The sequence below is a fragment of the Scyliorhinus canicula genome, chromosome 18 (genome assembly GCF_902713615.1).
Source record: "Scyliorhinus canicula chromosome 18, sScyCan1.1, whole genome shotgun sequence".
Lineage (NCBI taxonomy): Eukaryota > Metazoa > Chordata > Chondrichthyes > Carcharhiniformes > Scyliorhinidae > Scyliorhinus > Scyliorhinus canicula.
In genome coordinates this window covers 95,632,525-95,653,437 of record NC_052163.1, presented here as the reverse complement: position 1 = coordinate 95,653,437, position 20,913 = coordinate 95,632,525, and the positions used below count along the sequence as shown (strand labels likewise).

The window sequence follows — 20,913 nt, the reverse complement described above, 5'->3', positions numbered from 1 at the left end:
ACATGTTGGACTTTAACCTGGTGTTGTAAGACTTCTTACTGTAATCTATAGAGAGTTTCACATCATTAATTACCGCAAGGATGACTCCAGGTGCCCCAACCCAAATGTATGTGATTACATGTGATGCCACAGCAAATCACAGATGTGGGATCAATGAGAAACACAGTAGGAAATACAAGGCAAGAGGAACACAGGTGGGATTGCCATGATAGCAAGATCATTATCTTTGACCTCTGTAAAACATTCTGAGGTTGAAAGCAATGTTATGAGGTGTAGCCAAGGTTAGGGGGACTGGTTAAGCTCAGCTGGCTGGGCAACTGGTTTGTGGTTCGGAGCGAGACCAACAGTCCGGGTTCAATCCCCGTACTGGCTGAGGTCACTCACGAAGGCCCTACCTTCTCAGCCTTTCCCTTCGCCTGAGGTGTGGTGATCCTCAGGTTAAATCACCACCAGTCAGCTCTCCCCCTCAAAGAGGAAAACAGCCTATGGCCATTTGGGACGATGGCTACTTTTACTGGTCAAGATTAGTCAAAATCTTTTGTCCCCCCCAATTCAGGGGCAATTTAGCATGGCCAATCCACCTAGCCTGCATATCTTTGGGTTGTGGGGGTGAGATCCACGCAAACACGGGGAGAATGTGTAAACTCCACACGGACAGTGATCTGCGTCCAGGACGAACACCGCAGCAGTGCTAACCACTGCGCCACTATGCCGCCCCGGTTGGTAGAAATTTAAGGGCTGTACTAAAATCCACAGGGGCTTTGAGCAATTACAGTCTTTGAAGTAAAACAAGGTCAGGGCTCATGATTATTCAGAAATGACAGGAAATGGAAAGGTCTGAATTAAAACAAAGATATATGACTCCCTCAGGAATGATCTGCAACAAGATGATAAACAGGGGTGGGGTGGGAAGAAGAGTTTAAAACATCCTTTTCAAATAACTGCACTGGTCCTCAGCCATTATCGGATATTAGCCATGATAGGATATTTACCTTCAGGATTAAAGTGAGTAAAGCAGAACTGATGAGGAAAGGGATGAAGCTACTGATGAACCAGCTGACCCACAACATTCCATTAGTTAGGCCCATCATCTTCATCGTCTCCTTCAGCCGTGCCTCCTTCTCGTGAACCACCCCCTTGATTATCATTGCTACTGAGTAAATCCAGGACAGGATCATGAAGAGGGGCAACGAACGGTTCAAAACCCGCAAGAATCTGATTTAAGATGAAACCAAAATTAATCATTAATTTGGAAGATAAAAATCAGGTCAATAGTTTGGAATATGTGGTCGATTTTGGGAAGAGGATCTTATTTAACTGCACAAGAGCTGTCTGATGGATCAGTAGGTTTACAGTCAGAATACCTGGGACATGGGCCACAGACTGACAAAGGACAGATGATAAATTGCAGGTCTCCGCTGAGCTAGCTGATCTCAGCCAGGATGAATGTTTGGATATTGTAATTGGCTTCATTGCCTTCGATTGGTTTGGCGAAAAGGTAATGATAATTTGCCCCTGTTTCAGCTCCTGATTCATATCCAGCACACAGGTGACAGATGCAGACAAGGTCAAGTAGTGCCGTGAATTTAAATGGCCTGTCAACACTGTCTAAACTCACATGAAGAATAGCCAAATGGATCAGGCATCAGATTTGGGAGAGACTGTGATAATGTCACTAGACTATTAATTCAGTGCCCAGACTGGGGACGTGCAATCAAATCCCGCCACAGTAGCTGATAGAGATTAAATTCAATTAATAATTCTGAAATCTAAAGCTAAGGTGGGATTCCTCACCACCCCCCCGCCCCCCCACTGTGTGTCAGAGGCCGCTCGCCATTGGCCGCCAGCAGGATCGTCCAGTCCTGCCGATGTCGACGGCGTTTTGGGTGGCTCACCCGTTCTGCTGCTGAGGAACCCGTTGCAGGATGTCGCCTCCAGGGGGACCGGAAGGTCCGGCCAGCGGGGAGGATGGGACAATCCCAGCCCTAGTCTCAGTTCTGGTGACCATGACAACTATCATGGATTATTGTAAAAGATGCATTTTTAAAATCGCAATTCAGTAGTTTCACATTTATCATTACTCATACAAGCTTTTTATTCAAGATTTACCAATTAATTGAATGTGAATTTCCCAGCCGTCGTGATAGGATTTGAACTCCGGGCAGGATTTTCCCTGCAGACTTCAGGAAGGACTCCCATCCTTGGGGTCAAATGAGGTTAAAGGTTCACACTGCCTTTGGAACAGTCAGCTGGCAGTGATATTCCCCGAATTGACCAATCAGTGGCCAGACGGCGCCTCGTCACTGGCAGGCTCACAAAGCTGGAAAGCGAATAGTCGGCCCTCCTGCACTGAAACAGCAGCAGTCTGACTGCTTTTTCTGTAAGTGAGAGCGCGCGCTTCAAGATGGAGGCATACTCGCTCCAATATTAACAGGAAAAAAAAAAATGACCTGAGCAGCCGGCCCACTTACGAAAGAAGAGCCCCTCCATAGGGGAGCATGTGGCAGCAGCTGAAGCCTTGCAGACAGGGAGGGTCCCTGAGCCTGCCTGGAGCTCAGTCACTCTGACATGCTTCGAGGAGGCTACCTCCAAGCAGCTACATGACAGCAGACCTTAATGGGGCTTTAACAAGAGTTATTTGTTACCCACCATTTCTGGGCAAGTAGCTCTGCTGTGCTCCCATCCCACCTCTGGGAAACTGACCCAAGAGTGAGATGGTGCTGGGAAACTGGCACGCCAGCCGCTGGCAGGAATTAATACACCCGCCCACCTCCAACGGAGCTGAAATATTTCACTCCATGTCGCCAGAAAATGAATCACGGCCTCTAAATCACTGCCTTTCCTCTTACAAGTATAAATCATCTAGATTTTAGATTTGTTCCAGTACTCACGCATCATCTACGTAACATGGGTATGGCATCTGTTGTAAATAAATCCCAGTCTTCTTGTGTTCACCAGTCTGTACTCGAACAATTGCCTGTTCTACCAAATCCTGGATGTAAACAAATCCTCCCCAGATGTAACGCAGGTTCACAGATGGGTATGCTGCAGGTCCCGGGTCCCAAAGCCTAAGAGGTAACACAGCAAAAGAATGTTCATCTGAGTAACATGACCCTGGTCCAAGTACTTCACAAATAAAACCCTGCAAAAAGGAGTCAAGGGTCATGTTGCTCCTGTGTTTGACACCCAAGGCAATGTTCTTCCTGGAACTCAGTGAGAGCAGGAGACTCCCAGGAGGGCTCCAGAAACACTTCAGATATGTACTAAAGCATCCCTGAAGAGATCAAGCATCCCTGAAGAGATCAAGCATTCCTGCAAACTCATGGGAGTGGCTTGTGAAAGACCAAAATAACACAGCTTTATTTGGGAAGGCAAGGAAAATGGAGAGACTGTGGTGCACAGGGGGTGAAGTTGAGGCATGGGAGGGAACACACAAACCTTCAAATACCTCCTCTTCTCGACCCTTCAAGTACCACCTGCCCCGTCTGTGGCAGAGTCTGCAGTTCAGGGCATTGAAGTAATCAGCCACCTCAGAACCCTTTGAGCTGAAGTGCAAGGAAATAGTTGTTGATCTAAAGGGGCTGCCAAAGAAGATGTCCTCTTCCTGCCAACAGCAGTGGGATTTTTGGTTTCCCTGCTCCTCAGACTGTGAAGCAGTGAAACTTCAAAACCCCAACCATGAGAAAAATACTTCTGGTATTGAAAGGTTACTGTTGCAGTGTTTTATAATTTAATTTTATCATGCACATGTGACAGGCCACCCAAAGGAAGTTTAATGACTATTTTGGGGTTCAAGTTTAAAATCCTGGGCAACCATATAATCCACTTACACCGATAGCATATTAAAAATCTTGGGTGCGATCCAACGGCTGTGCTGCGGTGGAAAATCAGCTCACTGCAGTGCAGTGTGGCCGTTGAAAACCGTGAGACCCCCCTCCCCACCCGAGATCTACCCAGCTCGTAATGCATCACAAGATTCAATACGATTGCGCAAGATGTTGCAATGTGAATCCTGCACACAATGGGCAGGATCACGTTTTGGCAAAACTGCATATTAGAACAAAACAGTTAGTCTCGCTTTAATGTGCAGATTCCCAAGGTACCCGAGACACTGGGTTTCTACTCCTGTGCCTCAGAGACTTTGGGTGAGCACTGTTCAGCACTGGTCCCCACAAACCGGGACCAGAGGGAATGGCACTTGTGGGGGTTTCCCAGGGGATCAGAGGCCCCTAACTACATGCCATTTGGGCAGGGTGGTGCCCTGGCACTGCTGGTGCCACCTGGGTACTCTGGTAGTGCCAGCTTGGTGGCTAAACGTGCTTGCTAGGGGACTTTGCTCCTTTTTTGGGAGAATCGCACCCCTTATGTCCACACAGACCCCGGTCTACATAAGGTTACTTCCGGTTGCCATGCTTTTATTACACTTTTGTGTGTCACCTTCCCCCAGTCCTAGCTGCTTGGTGGCTGTGGCAGAGAAAACGGAAAGCACCAAGCAAAGATATGTTTTTACTTCATAAGCTGCTCTTGCACTCGCAAACACACACACATGCGATATAGAAACTGATGAGACAACAGGGAATTAAACAGATACAGTTTAGAGTGCTCGATTTCTACAAATTCTCTTTACAGGATTAGAGATCTCCTGGGCAGCCACAGAAAACCAGCTGCTCCTCCTTAAAATGAACGAATGGAACCAAGATGGGATACATGTCGGTCCCACTCAGTCACCTCAAATCATGGTGGTGTCTGAGAAATAGGTTCAAATGGTCCAATTTTCTGAAGCTGCTAAGATAACATTTTGGATCAAGTACAGAATCAGTGCTTATTATTTTCACTGACACAGCCTAGTCATAGTCTAATGCCATCTCATGCCATAACTTCCTTTCCTTTAAGAAAAAAATAAACAGCCTTTGGGAGATAACGTCATGACTGAAGTTAATGGAAAGTGGTTTTATGCATTTGGATAACACAGTTAATTACTTAAATTTGACAGCAGGTCGGAATATTTGATCACGCGAGGGAACGTTCTGAAAATATTAAAACAACATGGTCGGGAATTTCCTGGGCATCGATCGCACTCCAGCATCAAAACTCCACATTAATTGCGGCAAAACCTCTTCATGCGACTGAATGAGGTTGCTGGCGAAGTCACGAGGTCAGAGCAGCTGCAACTCCGAGGAAATCCCCAGCCCATGTTCCCAAAGGAAGTCAATTTGAATAACACAGCCAGACCTGTCCTTGATATTATTGGTCCGAGTGACATCGTCAATGTCCATCCTGATCTTGTACTTGATGTGGCTCTGAAGGTTGCGTGACTCATTGCCCAATGGCTCCTCAACCAAAAACACAACACCGGCCCAGAACTGTCTCTCCTCCAGAAGCTGCAATGCCCGCGCCACTAACTTTTCTTCAGTCGGAACGGCTTCGATTTTATTCAGAGATATGCACTGTCAAGAGAAACTCAGATTTTATTCTCATTTTTAAACTGGAATAACATCCAGTAGTAACAAAAATATTCTGCTTGAAAACAACGGAGTTGTCCCTGAAAACCCAGGGAAAGAATCATTGACCTTGTGTATGATCGTAACATGAAAAAGAGTTGGAGAGAAAAATCACAAACTGGTGGTTAAATGGTGCCATGTTTCCATTTTAACATGTTGTAGATTGTAGATAGAGGCAAATAAGTTTAAATAACTTGTAGATGCTGGGAATCAAGCATAAAATGGTGGAAATACTCAGATCAGTCAGCATCTGTGGAAAGAATAGGCAAATGAATATATCAAGTGTGTATATACCCTTTATCAAGGGAACGGTAACACTGGTAATACACGAGTTACAGTGGTAAACAAGTTTTGATTTCAATGCAGGGGAAAAGGATCGAGGAGAATGAAGAAGATGATGGACGACAAGGTACTTGGAGCTTTGGAGAAATGAGAAGCACCGACTGTAGTAGCATCAAAGAAAGTGACATAGTTTATAGAAATCAACTATATATGTCTAAATATGTCTCACTTACCGCCGAAACAAATCGATGGCAGCAATGACACTGGGTCACACAAGTCTACCTTGAAAATTACCATGTGTAATACAAGTCCCTGTTGTCAAAGAACAAAACCTTTGGTAAAGGTTTCATGTTGCAACAAACCCAGAGGCACCACAGTAAAGCGTCCATCAATGGAGAGGCACACTGTGGGACTTTAAGTAGCTTTAAGTTCCTGGGGGTCACCATCATCAACAGTCTGTCCTGGTCCACTCATGTTGATGCAACAGTCAAGAAAGCGGATGCACTATCAATTATGACGAGACGAGAGTAGAGAGTAATCAAGGCTTTATTAAGCAGAGATGTGTGGCCTCCTGCAGCTGCTCCCAGAATGGCAGAAGCTCGGTGTGCACACACATTTATACTCCACCTACTGGGCGGAGCCAGCAGTCAGGAATCTCCCCCGTACCTGTAGTACAGGAGCCTTACCATATTACCTCTAATAACAACTATTATACAAACAGTGGTGACTACCACAAAAGCCCAACAACGTCTCTATTTCCTATGGAAGCTAAAAAAATTTGGCATGTCTGCATCGACTCTCACAAACTTCTACAGATGTGCCACAGAGAGCATCCTATCTGGCTGCATCACAGCTTGGTATGGCAACTGCTTGGCCCAAGATCGCAAGTAACTACAGTGTGTGGTGAACTCAGCCCAACGCATCACACAAGCTTGCCACCCGCACATTGATTCTGTCTACACCTCCTGCTGCCTCAGGAAGGCAGACAGCATTGTCAGAGACCCCTCACACCCAGGCTTTGCCCTCATCCGGACCCTTCTGTCAGGCAGAAGATACAGATGTCTAAAGACCCACACATCCAGACATAGGAACAGCTTCTTCCCCACAGCTACTAGACTCCTCGACGACTCTTCCTTGGACTGATCTGTTCCCTGTAAGGACATATTCACAATGTCTTTTGCTCCCTTGCTCATGTATTGCTTTGTTTGGCTCTTGTTCCGCACTATCACAATTTGTTGATGTACCATTTGTCAATGTATTCTGTCGATCATTCTTTTGTCTACAATTAAAAAATGTTTTGTTTTTTTTTAAAAAAAGAGTACCCAATTCATTTTTTCCAATAAGGGGCTATTTAGCATGGCCAATCCACCTCGCCTGCACATCTTTGGGTTGTGGGGGTGAAACCCACGCAAACATAGGGTTCTTTTGTCTACTATGCGTATTGTGTACGTTCCCTTGGGCGCAGAAAAATACATTTCACTGTACTTCAGTACATGTGACAAATATCAATCAATCAAGCAACTTGCTCACACAGACAGCACTTGTACATGTGTCTCTGTTGCGTACCTACGGGCCAAGGCAGGATGGAGAAGTGGAGGCACTCCATTGAGAAAGGAGAACATAAACAGGACACAGCTGACGTAAGAACACATACTAAAAATAAAGTTGATCACCAGGTGTCTGTATAAACAAACAATTTGAGAGATTTATTTCTCTGCTTCATCTTCTCAGTGTTCCTCTGAACCTTTCCTCTTCATTACTCCTTTCTTCAGAAAACCTTTCTACTTCCTGCATCCATTGATGATGTAGTCAACATAGAAAATAGGAGCAAGATCATAAAACATAGGAGCAGATTTAAGCCATTTGGCCCATTGAGTCCGCTCCGCCATTCAATCATGGTTTCTCATCCCCATTCTCATGCCTTCTCCCCATAACCCCTGATCCCCTTATTAATCAAGAATCTATCTATCTCGGTCTTAAAGATACTCAGTGACTTGGCCTCCACAACCTTCTGCGGTAATGAGTTCCACAGATTCACACACTCTGGCTGAAGAAATTCCTCCTCATCGCATTTTTAAAGGATCGTTCTTTCAGTCTGAGGCTGTGCCTGCGGGTTCTAGTTTCTCCAACTAGTGGAAACATCCTCTCCACATCCACTCTATCTTTTCAATTACATCCCCCTCTTATCTATCTAAACTCCATTGAGTACAGACCCAAAGCCCTCAACCGCTCCTCATATGACAAATCTTTGGTCAGATCCCATTTGGAATATTGTGATCAGTTTTGGGCTCCGTATCTAAGGAAGGATGTGCTGGCCGTGGAGAGGGCCCAGAGGAAGTTCACAAGAATGATCCTCAATAGTACATCCCTGCTCTTGTATTTTAGCCCTCTCGGCATGAGTGGTATGATTATATTTGCCTTTCTTTCTTTTTAAATTTAGAGTACCCAATTAAAGGGCAATTTAGCGTGTTCAATCCACCTACCTTGCACATCTTTGGTTTGTGGGGGCGATACCCACGCAAACACGAGGAGAACGTGCAAACTCCACACGAACAGTGACCCAGAGCTGGGATTGAACCTGGAACCTCAGCGCCGTGAGACAGCAATGCTAATCACTGCTCCACCGTTCTGCCTATATTTGCCTTTGTAACTGCCAGCTGAACTTGCATGTTAACCCCAAGAGATTCATGAACTAGGACTCCCAAGTCCCTTTGTGCTTCAGATTTCTAAAGCCTTTTCCCATTTTGAAAATAGTCTATGCCTTTATTCTTCCTACCAATGCGCATAACCTCACACTTTTCCACATTGTATTCCATCTGCCACTTCTCTGCCAACTCTCCTAGCCTGTCCAAGTCCTTCTGCAGCCTCCCTGATTCCTCAATACTACCTATCCCTCTTCATATCTTTGTATCATCTGCAAACTTAGCAACCATGCCCTCAGTTCATTCTTCCGGATCGTCAATCACATCGTGAATAGTTGTGGTCCCAACACTGACCCCTGAGGAACGTCACTAGTCACTGGCTGCCATCTTGAAAAATACCCATTTATCCTCACTCTCCCTGCCTTCTGCCAGTCACCCAATCCTCTATCCGTGCCAGTATCTTGCCCTAACACCATGGGCTATTATCTTATTTAGCAACCTCCTGTACTTCACCTTGTCAAAGGCCTTCTGGAAATCCAAATAGATCATGACCATTGGTTCTCCTGGTCGAACTTCTTCATAATCTCCTTAAAGAATTCTAACAGATTTGTCAGGCATAACCTCCACTTGACGAATCCGTGCTGACTCAGTCCTATTTTAGCCTGCACTTCTAAGTACTCCGCAATCTCATTCTTAATAATAGACTCCTAACCAACATCTAACCAACAACTAAAGTCAGGCTAACCGTCCTATAATTTCCTGTCTTCTGCCTCCCGCCCTTCTTAAACAGTGGTTACATTAGCCATTTTCCAGTCCTCTGGGACCCTCCCTGCCTCCAGTGATTCCTGAAAATCACCACCAAAGCCCTCTGCTATCTCCTTCAGAACCCTTTCAGAACCCTGGGATGTAGTCCATCCAATCCGGGTGATTTATCCACTTTCAGACCTTTAGTTTCCCCAGCATCTTCTCCTTAGTGACTGCCACTACACTCACCTCTGCCCTCGACTCTCTTGAAGTTTGTGTATGCCATTGATGCCATCCACTATAAAGACATGCGCAAAGTACCTAGTCAGTTCCTCTGTCATTTCTCTGTTCCCTATTAGTACTTCTTCAGCCTAATTTTCTAGTGGTCAATGTCCATTCTTGCCTCTCAGCCCTTCATGCCTGCTCCACCATTCATTATGATAATGGCTGATCATCCAACTCAAAAGCCTAATACCCCCCTACCCATTTCCTTTGACCCCCTTCACCCTAAGTGCTATATCTGCAGTGCGCTGTGGCCGATAGAAGCCGGGAGACCACACTCCCAGGATCTACTTGGCTCACAATGCCTCGTGAGATCTAATGTGATTTCACAAGACATTCAATGCAATGGGCAGGATTACATTTTAGCAAATTTGCATATTAGAGTGAGGGAGCCAGTCTCACTTTAATATGCAGTTTCCCGAGGCACCGAAGGAGCATCCACTTCACCTCAAAGAACTCGGACGAGCGTTGTTCAGTACAGATCGTCACAAACGGGGACCAGATGAAATAGCATTTTTGGGGGTCTGCCAAGGGGATCGGAAGCCACCAGGTGCATGCTCTTTGGGCAGGGTCGTACCCTGGCACTGCTCGTGCCACCTGGGCACCTGGCAATGATGGCCTGGCAACCTGGTAGTACCACCTGGCAGGCACATTGCCAGAGTAGAAGGTGGACACTGCCAAGGTGCCATCCTGGCATTTTCCATGCGGTGGTGATCGGGCTGGGGGTGCCATTCAAAAATGGCGTCCTGACCTCTTGTTAAATTGAGGAGTTCCAACGAGGGGAGCTCCTCAATGCAGGAAATGAGGTGATGTGTAGCCTTGGCTGCACATTCCCCACTGAGGCGAGTGCCGTTTTATAGCGTTGTGTTTCTTGGCGCTATGAGGCACTAGGAGACTTTGTTCCCATTTAGTTGAATCGTGCCCACAATGTTTTGGCCTACCCAGCTTTCCAGAATTCCACAGGCTCACCACTCTCTGGGTGGAGCAATTTCTCATAATCTCGGTCCTAAATGGTCTACTCCATATCCTCAGACTTAACCCCTGGTTCTGGACAGCCCCACCAAGAATCAAGAGTCATCATTGTCTCCCATACAAACTCTCTTTTCCAGGACAGCTATGGAAACCCTAATCTCCCTTAGTTTCCTCTATGTCCTTTGATCAAAAACCTTTAAGCTCGGTGTCACTGAACAACTACTTCCTTCCTAACTTCTCCTTTATTCTCCCCTATATGGTGTCCCTGACCTTTGTTTCACAACATCACGGTTCATGATACAGGGCTGGATTTTATAGTCTGTCCATTGTCTTAGGCCAGGGTGGGGATAGGCAGCTTCCCTGTGGCTTACCCGCCCACTCCTACCTTGTCCACCATTTTATGGTGGGTGGGGGTGGCATCAGGCAGCCCGCCTACCCTCAGGACTATAGCAGCCCTTAAGTGGCCAATTATTTACCAGTTAAGTGCCACATTTCACCTCCGCCACTATTTTACATATAGGGCTGGAAAGAAGATGGCCCAGGCCAGGTGGGTAGCCAAACATTTATTGCACGGGTTGTCGGCAAAGGATGCGAGCCTTCTTTGGGGACCATGTGCCTATCGGAGACATTCCCATCCTAAACTCATACATCTCTTCCCTTTAATCCTTACCCACTCTCGCCTCTCAAATCTGCCCCCCACCCCCTTCACACCCTCCTGGCTAGGATTTGCCCGTCGGGCTCTGCTGATACCTGGGGTTAAGCTTGAAACCCGGCTCCACAACCTCTCATCAACCCAGGACTTCAAAAGAGACACGAGGAGGGGAGAAAATTGGAGCAGAGGGCTCGTTTAACATTGTAAATAATTATTTTTCTGATTGAACTACATCAGAGAGTATTCCTTGGGACTATAAGTTTAAATCGGAGCAGTCCATAACTAGCAGATCATGAACAAAAGATCGACAGAAAACACCAGCTTGGTGTTTGAATCAGTAATTCCTCATCAGTAGGTGTCTCATACGATTCTCATACACCATAACCATGTGCCAGTAACCTTTCTTCAAACATGCAGAACCAACAAACTCAAAAATACTCGGCACTTTGGCAGCTCTCTAGTTTTCAAGAGTCATCAGTCACATTAGTGGGCAAATGCCCAGAGCATACAGCTGGTAACCAAGCATCTTGAAACTGTACATCCACTCAGTTTAGCCCAAAGTTTGGAATCCAAACAGGGAGTTTGTTGTGTCAAATGAGTTTCCACATGTTTCACCCAGTAAATAAAGTACACGCATTGTCACATCTGAATGAAGGCCAAATCCATGTTGTGATTTAAATATGTGAGGAGTTAACCATTTGGGGTGAAATTGGTTCACAAATTGATTTGTAGCCAATCAGCAGTCAATTTTTCATTACCCCAGGTCTCCTTTCCACTGAAGTACACAGGACGGTGCGCAAGTTCTTTTCAGGGACTCATTTCCTAGGGCGGGATTTACGACCAACCCGTCGTGGAGGCGGCCCGCCAGTGGGATTTATCTGGTCCTGCTGCTGTCAACCGGATTTCCCGTTGACTGCACCCCTCGTCACCGGGAAACCCTCGCGCCATCGATGGGACTGGATATCCCACCGGCACAAACGGCCGGTAAATTCCACCCCTAGTTTCTGTTGTTTTTAACTTGCTTGAGAAATATTGCCGTAATATTTAATTTCAGAGTCAATGGAAATTGAAAACTCGTTCAATAAGAAATAAATAGCTCACCATTTGTGAACAGCCTCTTTCACTCTGCTGGATATAAACTAATTTCACGCCTATTGTGTTTTTAATCAGTTTAAATAATGATTGGGATGGGGAGGTAAGAAGAGGACAGATTTTATGCACCCAGGTGTATTTGAAAGCAGGGAAGCACATAAATAAAAGTTGCCCCCCACCTGAGTTGTCCCTCATACTGTGATTTGCGGTAAGGCATCAGCCAGCTTGACTGCCCTTGGGCCTGCTGAGGCCTTTACGTTGGCTTATTGAGGGCCAGTTAAGGGCCTCCTTCTGCTTCTGCCACCATAATGGCGTGGGGTGGGGAAGGCAGAACAAAAGTGGCTAGCCCATTACCTAACCAAGTCAGGCTAAAAGGTGGGAAGGAAAGGGATGTTCCCACTTTGGGGTGTCCACACTGCCCATCAGAAGTAGGCAGCCCAAAACTGGTAATCTTCGGCCTTTAGAATCCGACCCATCACGTCTAATCCCATCCCTTCCTTCTACCACACCTTGCTCGAGTCGCTGATCCCACCCTAGCCAACAATCCCCCAACTCTCCAGTCCAACAGGCTTTGAACTGCTTCCCAGCACTCCCTCGCAATCCAATCAGTGGCCACTTTTCCAATCCGGCACTGCTGGGACTACCCAGCTGTCAGTCCATCAATCAGATATAGCCGGCAGCTCAAAAACTGTGATTTGATGTCCCCGAGGGGCAGAGGTCCCAGGTTCGATTCGGGCCCTGGGTCACTGTCAGTGTGGAGTTTGCACATTCTCCCAGTGTCTGCGTGGATTTCACCCCCACAACCCAAAGATGTGCAAGGTTGGTGGATTGGCCACGCTAAATTGCCCTTAATTGGAAAAAATGAATTGGGTACTCTAAATTTATTTTTTAAAAATAAAGCTAGGTTCATTTACCGCCAGCTTCCTCTGAAAGATTACTAGCAATTTTACAGTAGGATAAGTTCCACTCCCGGCTGCTTCACATCAAGAAGATGCTGTCACAGGCAGAGGACAAAAATGACATCAAAGTAATATTCAATTTAAGTGAATTTATGGCAACATTTGAATTTATTGAGGATTAGAAAGCATAAAGATTTAACTTCAATTTGAACACGATAAGCTTGGCGCTGCTTTATGACCATTTCCTCAATCACCCACCTTTGTGGTCAGATCTGGCATTTCACCCACGGGGTGTTAAGTTTCTTTTGAATGTCCCGCAACTTACATGAATAGCTTTCCATATCCCGCGAATAATTTCCCCAATAAGCTTAACATTCAATTTATGAGGGTTACATGCAGGTCCAGCTCCTAACCCTTGTGCCCTGCTTCATATTTCCGAGTACAGTAAGAAGTCTTACAACACCAGGTTAAAGTCCAACAGGTTTGTTTCAAACACTAGCTATTGGAGCACTGCCCCTTCCTCAGGTGAATCTGGCTCAGGTGAAGGAGCAGTGCTCCGAAAGCTAGTGTTTGAAACAAACCTGTTGGACTTTAACCTGGTGTTGTAAGACTTCTTACTGTGCTCACCCCAGTCCAACGCCGGCATCTCCACATCATATTTCCGAGTGACACTCAACAGAGTCAAAGGTTTTGTAATGTTGAAACAGTCGGCTGACATTCTTGCTCATCAACATCAGAGGTAGGCTCCAGCCACACCACTCTGGAATTTAATTTGAATTGAATTTGTAGGAACAATGCTTGATGTGAAAGTGCCTCAAGGATGTCAATCCAGTGTATGCCTTTTAATACTAGCTAGCTCATCTAAGCAATACATTTTCTGAATCCATCTAACTGAGAAATATTTTTTAAAAGTACATACAGTATGGAAATTCCTTTAAACTATTGATCATAAGGGTATAAAGTGTTCTCACATTTGACTGAAATCGGCAGGGTCGGGAGGAGGGGAGGAGGGGGCAGGCAGATAGAAAATTAATTTTAGTCCAAATTTTCTTTAAACCTCCATTTTTTTTCAATTGTAGAAGTACCATGGGCGCGATTCTCCGCAAATGCGGCGAGTTGTAAAGGCTGCCGTGAAACTGGCCGTGTTTCACGGTAGCCTCCGCGCCCCCTCCCAGGACCCGATTCTCCCCCCCGGGCGGGGCTAGCAGCGTGGCCCCGTGAAGCACGGCATCGCGGGCTTAGCAACCGTCGCTAAGTCCGCGCGCCAAGCGTCACACCAGCTGACGCGCACGATGACTTCAGCCGCGCAGGCGCGGATGACATCATCACGCAGACGCGTCAAACCCCGCATGCACGGGCCGTCATGCCCCTCAGCCGCCCCGCGGACTGATCCTGCGGGGCGGCGGAAGAACAAATAGTGTGCGGGTATCGGACCCGCTGCCCGCGATCGGTGCCCACCGATCACAGGCCTATGCCACCCTTGGCACGGCCGTGCCAATCGGTGCCATGGTTGTCCGGGACGGGCACTTTGCGGCCGTTTTCACAAACGGTGAGAGCAGGTGTGATCGCGTTCGTGAAAACGGCCGTAAAGGCCTGGGAACTCGGCCTGGGGAGAATCGCTGTTCGCCGTAAAAAACGGCGAGCAGCGATTCGTGTCGTGGGGCGGCCGTGGGGGGGGGGGGGGGGGGAGAATAGCGGGAGGGCATGAAAATTGTCGGGAAGGCCCTCCCGCTATTCTCCGACCAGTTGTGGGCAGCGGAGAATCGCGCCCCATGGCTTCCAGAATGTGTGGATTAAAAAGAATGCCTTTCATTTTGAGCTTTGACCAAGTTGGGGACATCTTCCTGAACTGAAAAGCTTTAACTGCTAAAGGCTTTAAATCAGTAACATACCTCGACAACACGGGACAAAGAGTTGACCATCTGATTGACTTCGCTGTAAGCTTGTTTCCAGGTGTAAATGGAATTGTCACTCCCCTGACTTTGGTTCGACAGGAAGTTCGCAATGCTTGCTGCATCCCAGGAGGTAGAATTAAGTTGTAGGTTAACAAGGCTGGCGATAGCAGGGTTCTTCAGCATTTCCTGGCAGAAACAAAATAGCACGTTTTCTGGCAGGTACATTTAACAGCATAATGAATTAGGCACGGTCTCCCTTCTTTCTCCCGTATCAGAAATGAGAGCTTAAGGGACCAAGGAACAATTTCTCAAATAGATTTAGGGTCAACATCATGCGAAGGTTGGAGGAGAACCTTACAGGCCCCTGAGAGCTGGGTAGTGGGTGCAGCTCTCGGAGATCAGACTTTCTCTTGGAAGGGGTTGGGAGGCCCTCCTGAACCCGTTGGCCATTAAATGGCTGCCGGGTGAGCAAACAAAGTGGAGGCATGATTGCCACTGATATTTACATTAGGGGTGGGGTCATCACCCCAACAACCCCTCCCCGTCCCCCCATGTAAAATGCAGCCCTCTGTTAAAGCAGCTGAATCCAGCGTTAGTGTAATCAGTCCAATGTTCCTAATTTAGTGTAGTTGTTTCACTTTAATCCCTTAGATGTAGGCCATTAAAATCAGACCCCTCCCATGACCATTATTCTCAATTTGCATCAACTGCCGTTAGCTCATTATTCCACAGATTTGCTGACTCTGGTGGTAAGGGGCGGAAGCTCAAAGTGAGTTTCAAGGCTAACATAGCTGGCTGTCTCTTAACATTCGCCAAAAAAGCTAATCTAGAGTTACTAAACAAATAGATATATCCACTAGAAGATCACAACTACAGCAAGAGTGAGAAAACTATCTTGCATGATGCCACATTCACAAGGTGCCTTGGGGACTGATAGAAATTAACTTTTCTAATCAGCTATAACCATGAGAGTAAGGGGAGATGATAGAGGTTTGATTGAGAACTCATTAAGAATAAATTAACTATAATCATATTAAGCATTACTTCAGTGCAACACTAGCTGTGCATCCACTAAGGGTTAATCCAGATAACACTCCTTAATTTCTGTAATTTCTTTCTCAGGTTTTACATTTTCCAAGCCGCTTGAAACTGCAAGGTCATGGACATCAACTAGCTAAAAGGCCCCATTGTTGGCCGGTATGAGTAGTTCCTTTTCTATAGTAACAGCCAGTCTAGGACTGATAATTTCTTAGCAAAAACTGTGTTTCTGGGGACTAATTTGTATTTATTCTTCAATGGAATGTGGGCATCACTGGCAAGACGAGCATTTGTTGTCCATCTCTAATTGCCCTTGAATTGAGGCCATTTCAGAGTGCAGTTAACAGCCCATCGAGTCTGCACCGGCTCTTGGAAAGAGCACCCTACCCAAGGTCAACACCTCCACCCTATCCCCATAACCCAGTAACCCCACCCAACACTAAGGGCAATTTTGGACACTAAGGGCAATTTATCATGGCCAATCCACCTAACCTGCACATTTTTGGACTGTGGGAGGAAACCGGAGCATCCGGAGGAAACCCACGCACACACGGGAGGATGTGCAGACTCCGCACAGACAGTGACCGAAGCCGGAATCGAACCTGGGACCCTGGAGCTGTGAAGCAATTGTGCTAACCACAATGCTACTGTGCTGCCCCAAATTGCCAGCAGGAAAAGTGAATCGCAATGTCCAGAGAATTCCGGGCTATGTCCTCAAAGGGTTAGCCTGGACCTTTGGATTATTAGTCCAATTACATTATTACTATCATTTACCCCGAGTTTCCAGTTACTGCACATTTCAGTAGATTTCCTTAGACACTGACATTTTGCTACAAAATGGAGTCTTTAAATCAACCTGTCCTGCTTGCGTCCTTCAACTCTCAGGCATGACGAAGAGCTATCAGAAGCCTGACCCTCAGGATATCGAGCCTGCAATCAATGGAGATCCTGAGCTATCGGGCTCGATTCAACCAAATGGTAACAAAGTCCCATAGCCAAACTGCAGTGCTGAGAAACACATGGCTATTCAATGCGACTTGCGTTGAATAAGGGGCCTCAATGAGGAACACGTGGCTGAGGCCACACATAGCCCTGTTTTGAACACTGAGAAGCTCCGCTTGCCGGAGCTCCCCAGTGTAACGAGATCGAAACAGCTTTTTTAAGCAATCCCCGACCTCCCCACAGCCCGAATGCACTATGGGAGGATCCCTGCCACCCAAACCCTATACCCGCACCAACACCCACACAGGGCATCCCCAGCCTGATCACCTGCAAAACATTTCAGCTCTGCACCTGCTAGTGCCCACCTGGCACCCTGGAAGTTCCCGTGCCAGCTGGCAGTGACACCTGGGCACCTTGGCAGTGTCAGAGCACCACCCTTCCCAAACAGCATGCAGCTGGGGGCCTCCAATCCCCTGGGAGACCCCCGCAAGTGCGATTCAATCTGGTCCGCTTTTGTGGGACCAGTGCTGAAAGGCACTCACCAGAGATCGCGAACTCGAGGGGGATGAATCCCAAAGCCTGGGGTACTTTGGGAATCTGCACATCAGAGTGAGAGTAATTGTCTAGCTCGAAGACACAGATTTGCCTAAATGTAGGGCATGAATCTCCGGCTGCTTGAGCGCACGCAGCCGCTGAATGCTGGGAGAGGCTTCCAGTGAGCCTCCTGACAGGCTCCACGCCTCGCAGGATTCTCTGAAGTACAGCGAGATGGAGCCGGACTCTGCCCCAAATGGGTGGGACCGAATGGCGCTCGCGGAAGTACTTACGACTTACTCACGTGGGATCCGACGGCCTCCCTCGATTCGCTGGCTTCCCCAGGGAGGCTGCAGCCAGACGCCGATCAGTGCTGGTCCACACAAATGTAGACCAGATGGAACGGCACCTGAGGGGTCTCCCAGGCCATCAGAGACCCCAGGATTGTCAGGGTAAGTGCAGGGTGGCTCCCTGGCCCTCTCCCTGGAACGCGAGCACCTTGGCATTGCCCAGCTGGCAGCGTGGCACTGCCACCCTAGCACTGCCAAGGTGCCCAGCTGGCACTGCCAAACCAGCAGGAGCACTGCCTGGGTGCCAGTGCAAGGGTGCCAAGGCAGGTGGCACTGCCAAGGGCCGGGGGGGCATGCCCATAAAATGAGGGTGGAGGTGGTTTTTACAGTTGGGAAAGTGCAGGGCAGGTAAGTAGGGGCCTCCGGGAGGTTGGAGGGGTGATGGGTGGAGGTCCTATAAGGAGGTTTTGGGGGCCTGAAGAGGGGGAGGAAACCACAAGGGACCTCATAGCAGGGGTGTTCTCACATGGGGGGTGTGGGATGGTGTCCATATGTGTGTGGGGTGTCATTACCCATGGGTGGGGCGGGGCACAAGCTCTCTTAGAGATCATGGCACCCTTTCAAAATGCGGCCTGATCTCAGAGTTCAGCTCCCCAGTGCTAAAAATAATACTAAGCGTGGGCTAAACTAGTGAGAATCTCCCCACGCCCAAAAAAGTGACTAAGTGTCATTGAATAGCGGTGGGGACCTCGCTGGCAGAGCCAGCGGGAACCTCCCTGATAAAACACGCCATAAATTAACTGAGAATTTTTTGGAGGCAGCACGATTGCACAGTGGTTAGCACTGCTGCCTCACGACACCAAGGACCCAGGTTCAATTCCAGCCCCTGGTCACTGTCCGAGTGGAGTTTGCACATTCTCCCAATGTTTGCGTGGGTCTCACCCCCACAACCCAGAGATGTGCACAGTAGGTGGATTGGCCATGCTAAATTGCCCATTAATTGGGGAAAAAATAATTGGGCACTCTAAATTTAAACAAAAATAAATAATGGGGGAGAATCCCACCCACACATCGCAACATCTGATGAGATCGTGTTGGTCTCGCGAGGCGTTGCGAGCCAGGTAGATCCCGGGAGCGGGGTCTCCTGGCTTTTATCGGCCAGTTTCAGAGGAACTGTGGCCATTGGATCGCGCCCATTGTTAACTCTGCCCTTTTACAAAGAATCTCAATAGAGTTTGGGAAATGTTTGTCTACTGTAGACCTTAGCTTTGTTGGCCCATACCGCTATGAATTTAAACATCTGCAAGCAATACATCCTTCTTATAATTATTAACTTGTTGCTTTTATATAGTACCTGATCCTGTCATTTATCTCAAAGGTGACTATTATACAGAAAAATGTAACAATTATTGTTTTTCGATAATTTTACTATTTATTGTAAATTTATGTACAGTTGCGCTTTAAATCCTTGACGGGTACAGCATCACACAAAACCTGTGCCCAATAGCCTTAGCGGGCAGGTTACTGCTGAACTTGGCATGCACCATGCCATTGTTTCTATGAGCACGGGTCACTTTACCCCAAGCGACAGTAGTCTTGTTTGGTTTACTGCCAGGAGTGACGGTGTTGTTCTTTGCTTTGTAGACGTAAACAAACTCTTGCCCAGGTAAAATGCTGTTTCATCACAGCAATGAACACCCTCAATCTTCAGGCGAGCAAGGTGCTCTCGATGGTTTCGAAGGTCTTGTTTATTACCAGGAAACACAGCTTTGCACCATAATCTTAAACTGTTCACAATTAACACCCATTACATTTGACTTCAGGATGGGGGGGGGGGGGGGGGGGGGTTACTTTCTCTCTCTTCAAATAGCGCCATAGAACCTTTGATGTCCAGTTGAGCGAGCAAATGGGGACCTAGGTTTTTAAATCTTTCAAACGTATCAGCAATTGCATCCTTGGGCAATCACATTGTTTAGCCAATTTTATTGTTAAAGACAGGTGACGATCAACGTCCAAAAAGAGTATAAATGGACACAAATGGAACAGTTGGGGGTGGGGAAGTAGATGGAGACTGTCACTATGCTGAGCTGTTCTGAGAATAACGAGCTTAAGGTAAAAGACAAGCTTCAGACGCATTCAGTCACCATTTACAATTATTGGAATTAACAAAGCATTCCCTCAGTCCCACACTTCAGTGTTGTGTGTTCAAGTCCTGTATTGATGCTTCAACCCACACTGAAATGATACAGCAGCATGACTGCCAACTGAAGCAAACCAATAAAATGTCAGCAAGGGTAAGCACAAACCTGCAAGACATGGATTTCCTGGCTACCTTCCATAAATTTCTCGATCTGGGGTCCAGCTTCTTTCCATGCTCCTTGTACATCCTGCAACAAACTGAGATCCTCAAATGTTCTGTTGACCTGACCAGAGAGAAGCAAAAACTATTAGCAACTTCAACACATTGAAGCCAGGCTCAATTCCTATTGGCATAGCCTCGTCATCATGCATTGGTATGTTCTGGACCGGATTTATTCATATCCAGTAACAAAAGTGGAATCATCTGACAGCCAGTTGCTCAGATTTGAGATTACCAAGCACAAGTTCATGGAGCAGTGAAAACCATAACAAGGATGGTCAAAGCATTTCTTTTTGTTCATAAAAGCTGCTCATGGGCTGTACAGGTGTATTTTTTGTATGTTGAGAAACTTGCTTAGTGTGGTTTATTTGGTCCCATTTCAGCACGTCACAAAGTTAGAATATTAGCTGCCCGTCAAAAATTCTTATCGGCTACTTCGGATACAAGGACATTCTGGGCAAGCAAAGAATCTTCAAATTAACTGAAGCCATCATGGTCAACATAAACCAATTGCTCATAAGCATTCCTACCTTGTTCTGATTTTAGGAACATAAGGACAGAAGTAGGCCATTCAGCCCCTCGAGCCTAACCCGCCATTCAATGAGATCATGACTGATCTGTGGCCTAACTCCATACCGATCTGCCTTTGGCCCATATCCATTAATATCTTTGCTAAACAAAAATCTATCTATCTCAGATTTAAAATGAACAACTGTCCAAGCTTCTGCTGCTGTTTGTGGGAGAGCTCCAAACCTCTACCACCCTTTGAGTGAAGAAGTGCTTCCTAAC

General features: G+C 46.9%; 1 protein-coding gene and 1 pseudogene across 3 annotated transcripts in view; both read right to left on the bottom strand.

Moving 5' to 3' along the window:
• Nucleotides 1-20,913, bottom strand: part of LOC119952956 (phospholipid-transporting ATPase ABCA1-like) — a 216,373-nt gene that overhangs the window by 109,049 nt on the left and 86,411 nt on the right. For all 3 annotated transcript variants that reach the window (XM_038776597.1, XM_038776599.1, XM_038776598.1), the window contains exons 11-15: nt 20,072-20,188; nt 14,959-15,147; nt 5,233-5,447; nt 2,892-3,068; nt 993-1,215 (exon numbers count right to left, since the gene is read on the bottom strand). In XM_038776597.1, coding sequence (XP_038632525.1) covers nt 993-1,215; nt 2,892-3,068; nt 5,233-5,447; nt 14,959-15,147; nt 20,072-20,188 — 921 coding nt within the window. The remainder of the gene's footprint in view (nt 1-992; nt 1,216-2,891; nt 3,069-5,232; nt 5,448-14,958; nt 15,148-20,071; nt 20,189-20,913) is intronic.
• On the bottom strand, nt 19,226-20,020 carry LOC119953521 (annotated as a pseudogene).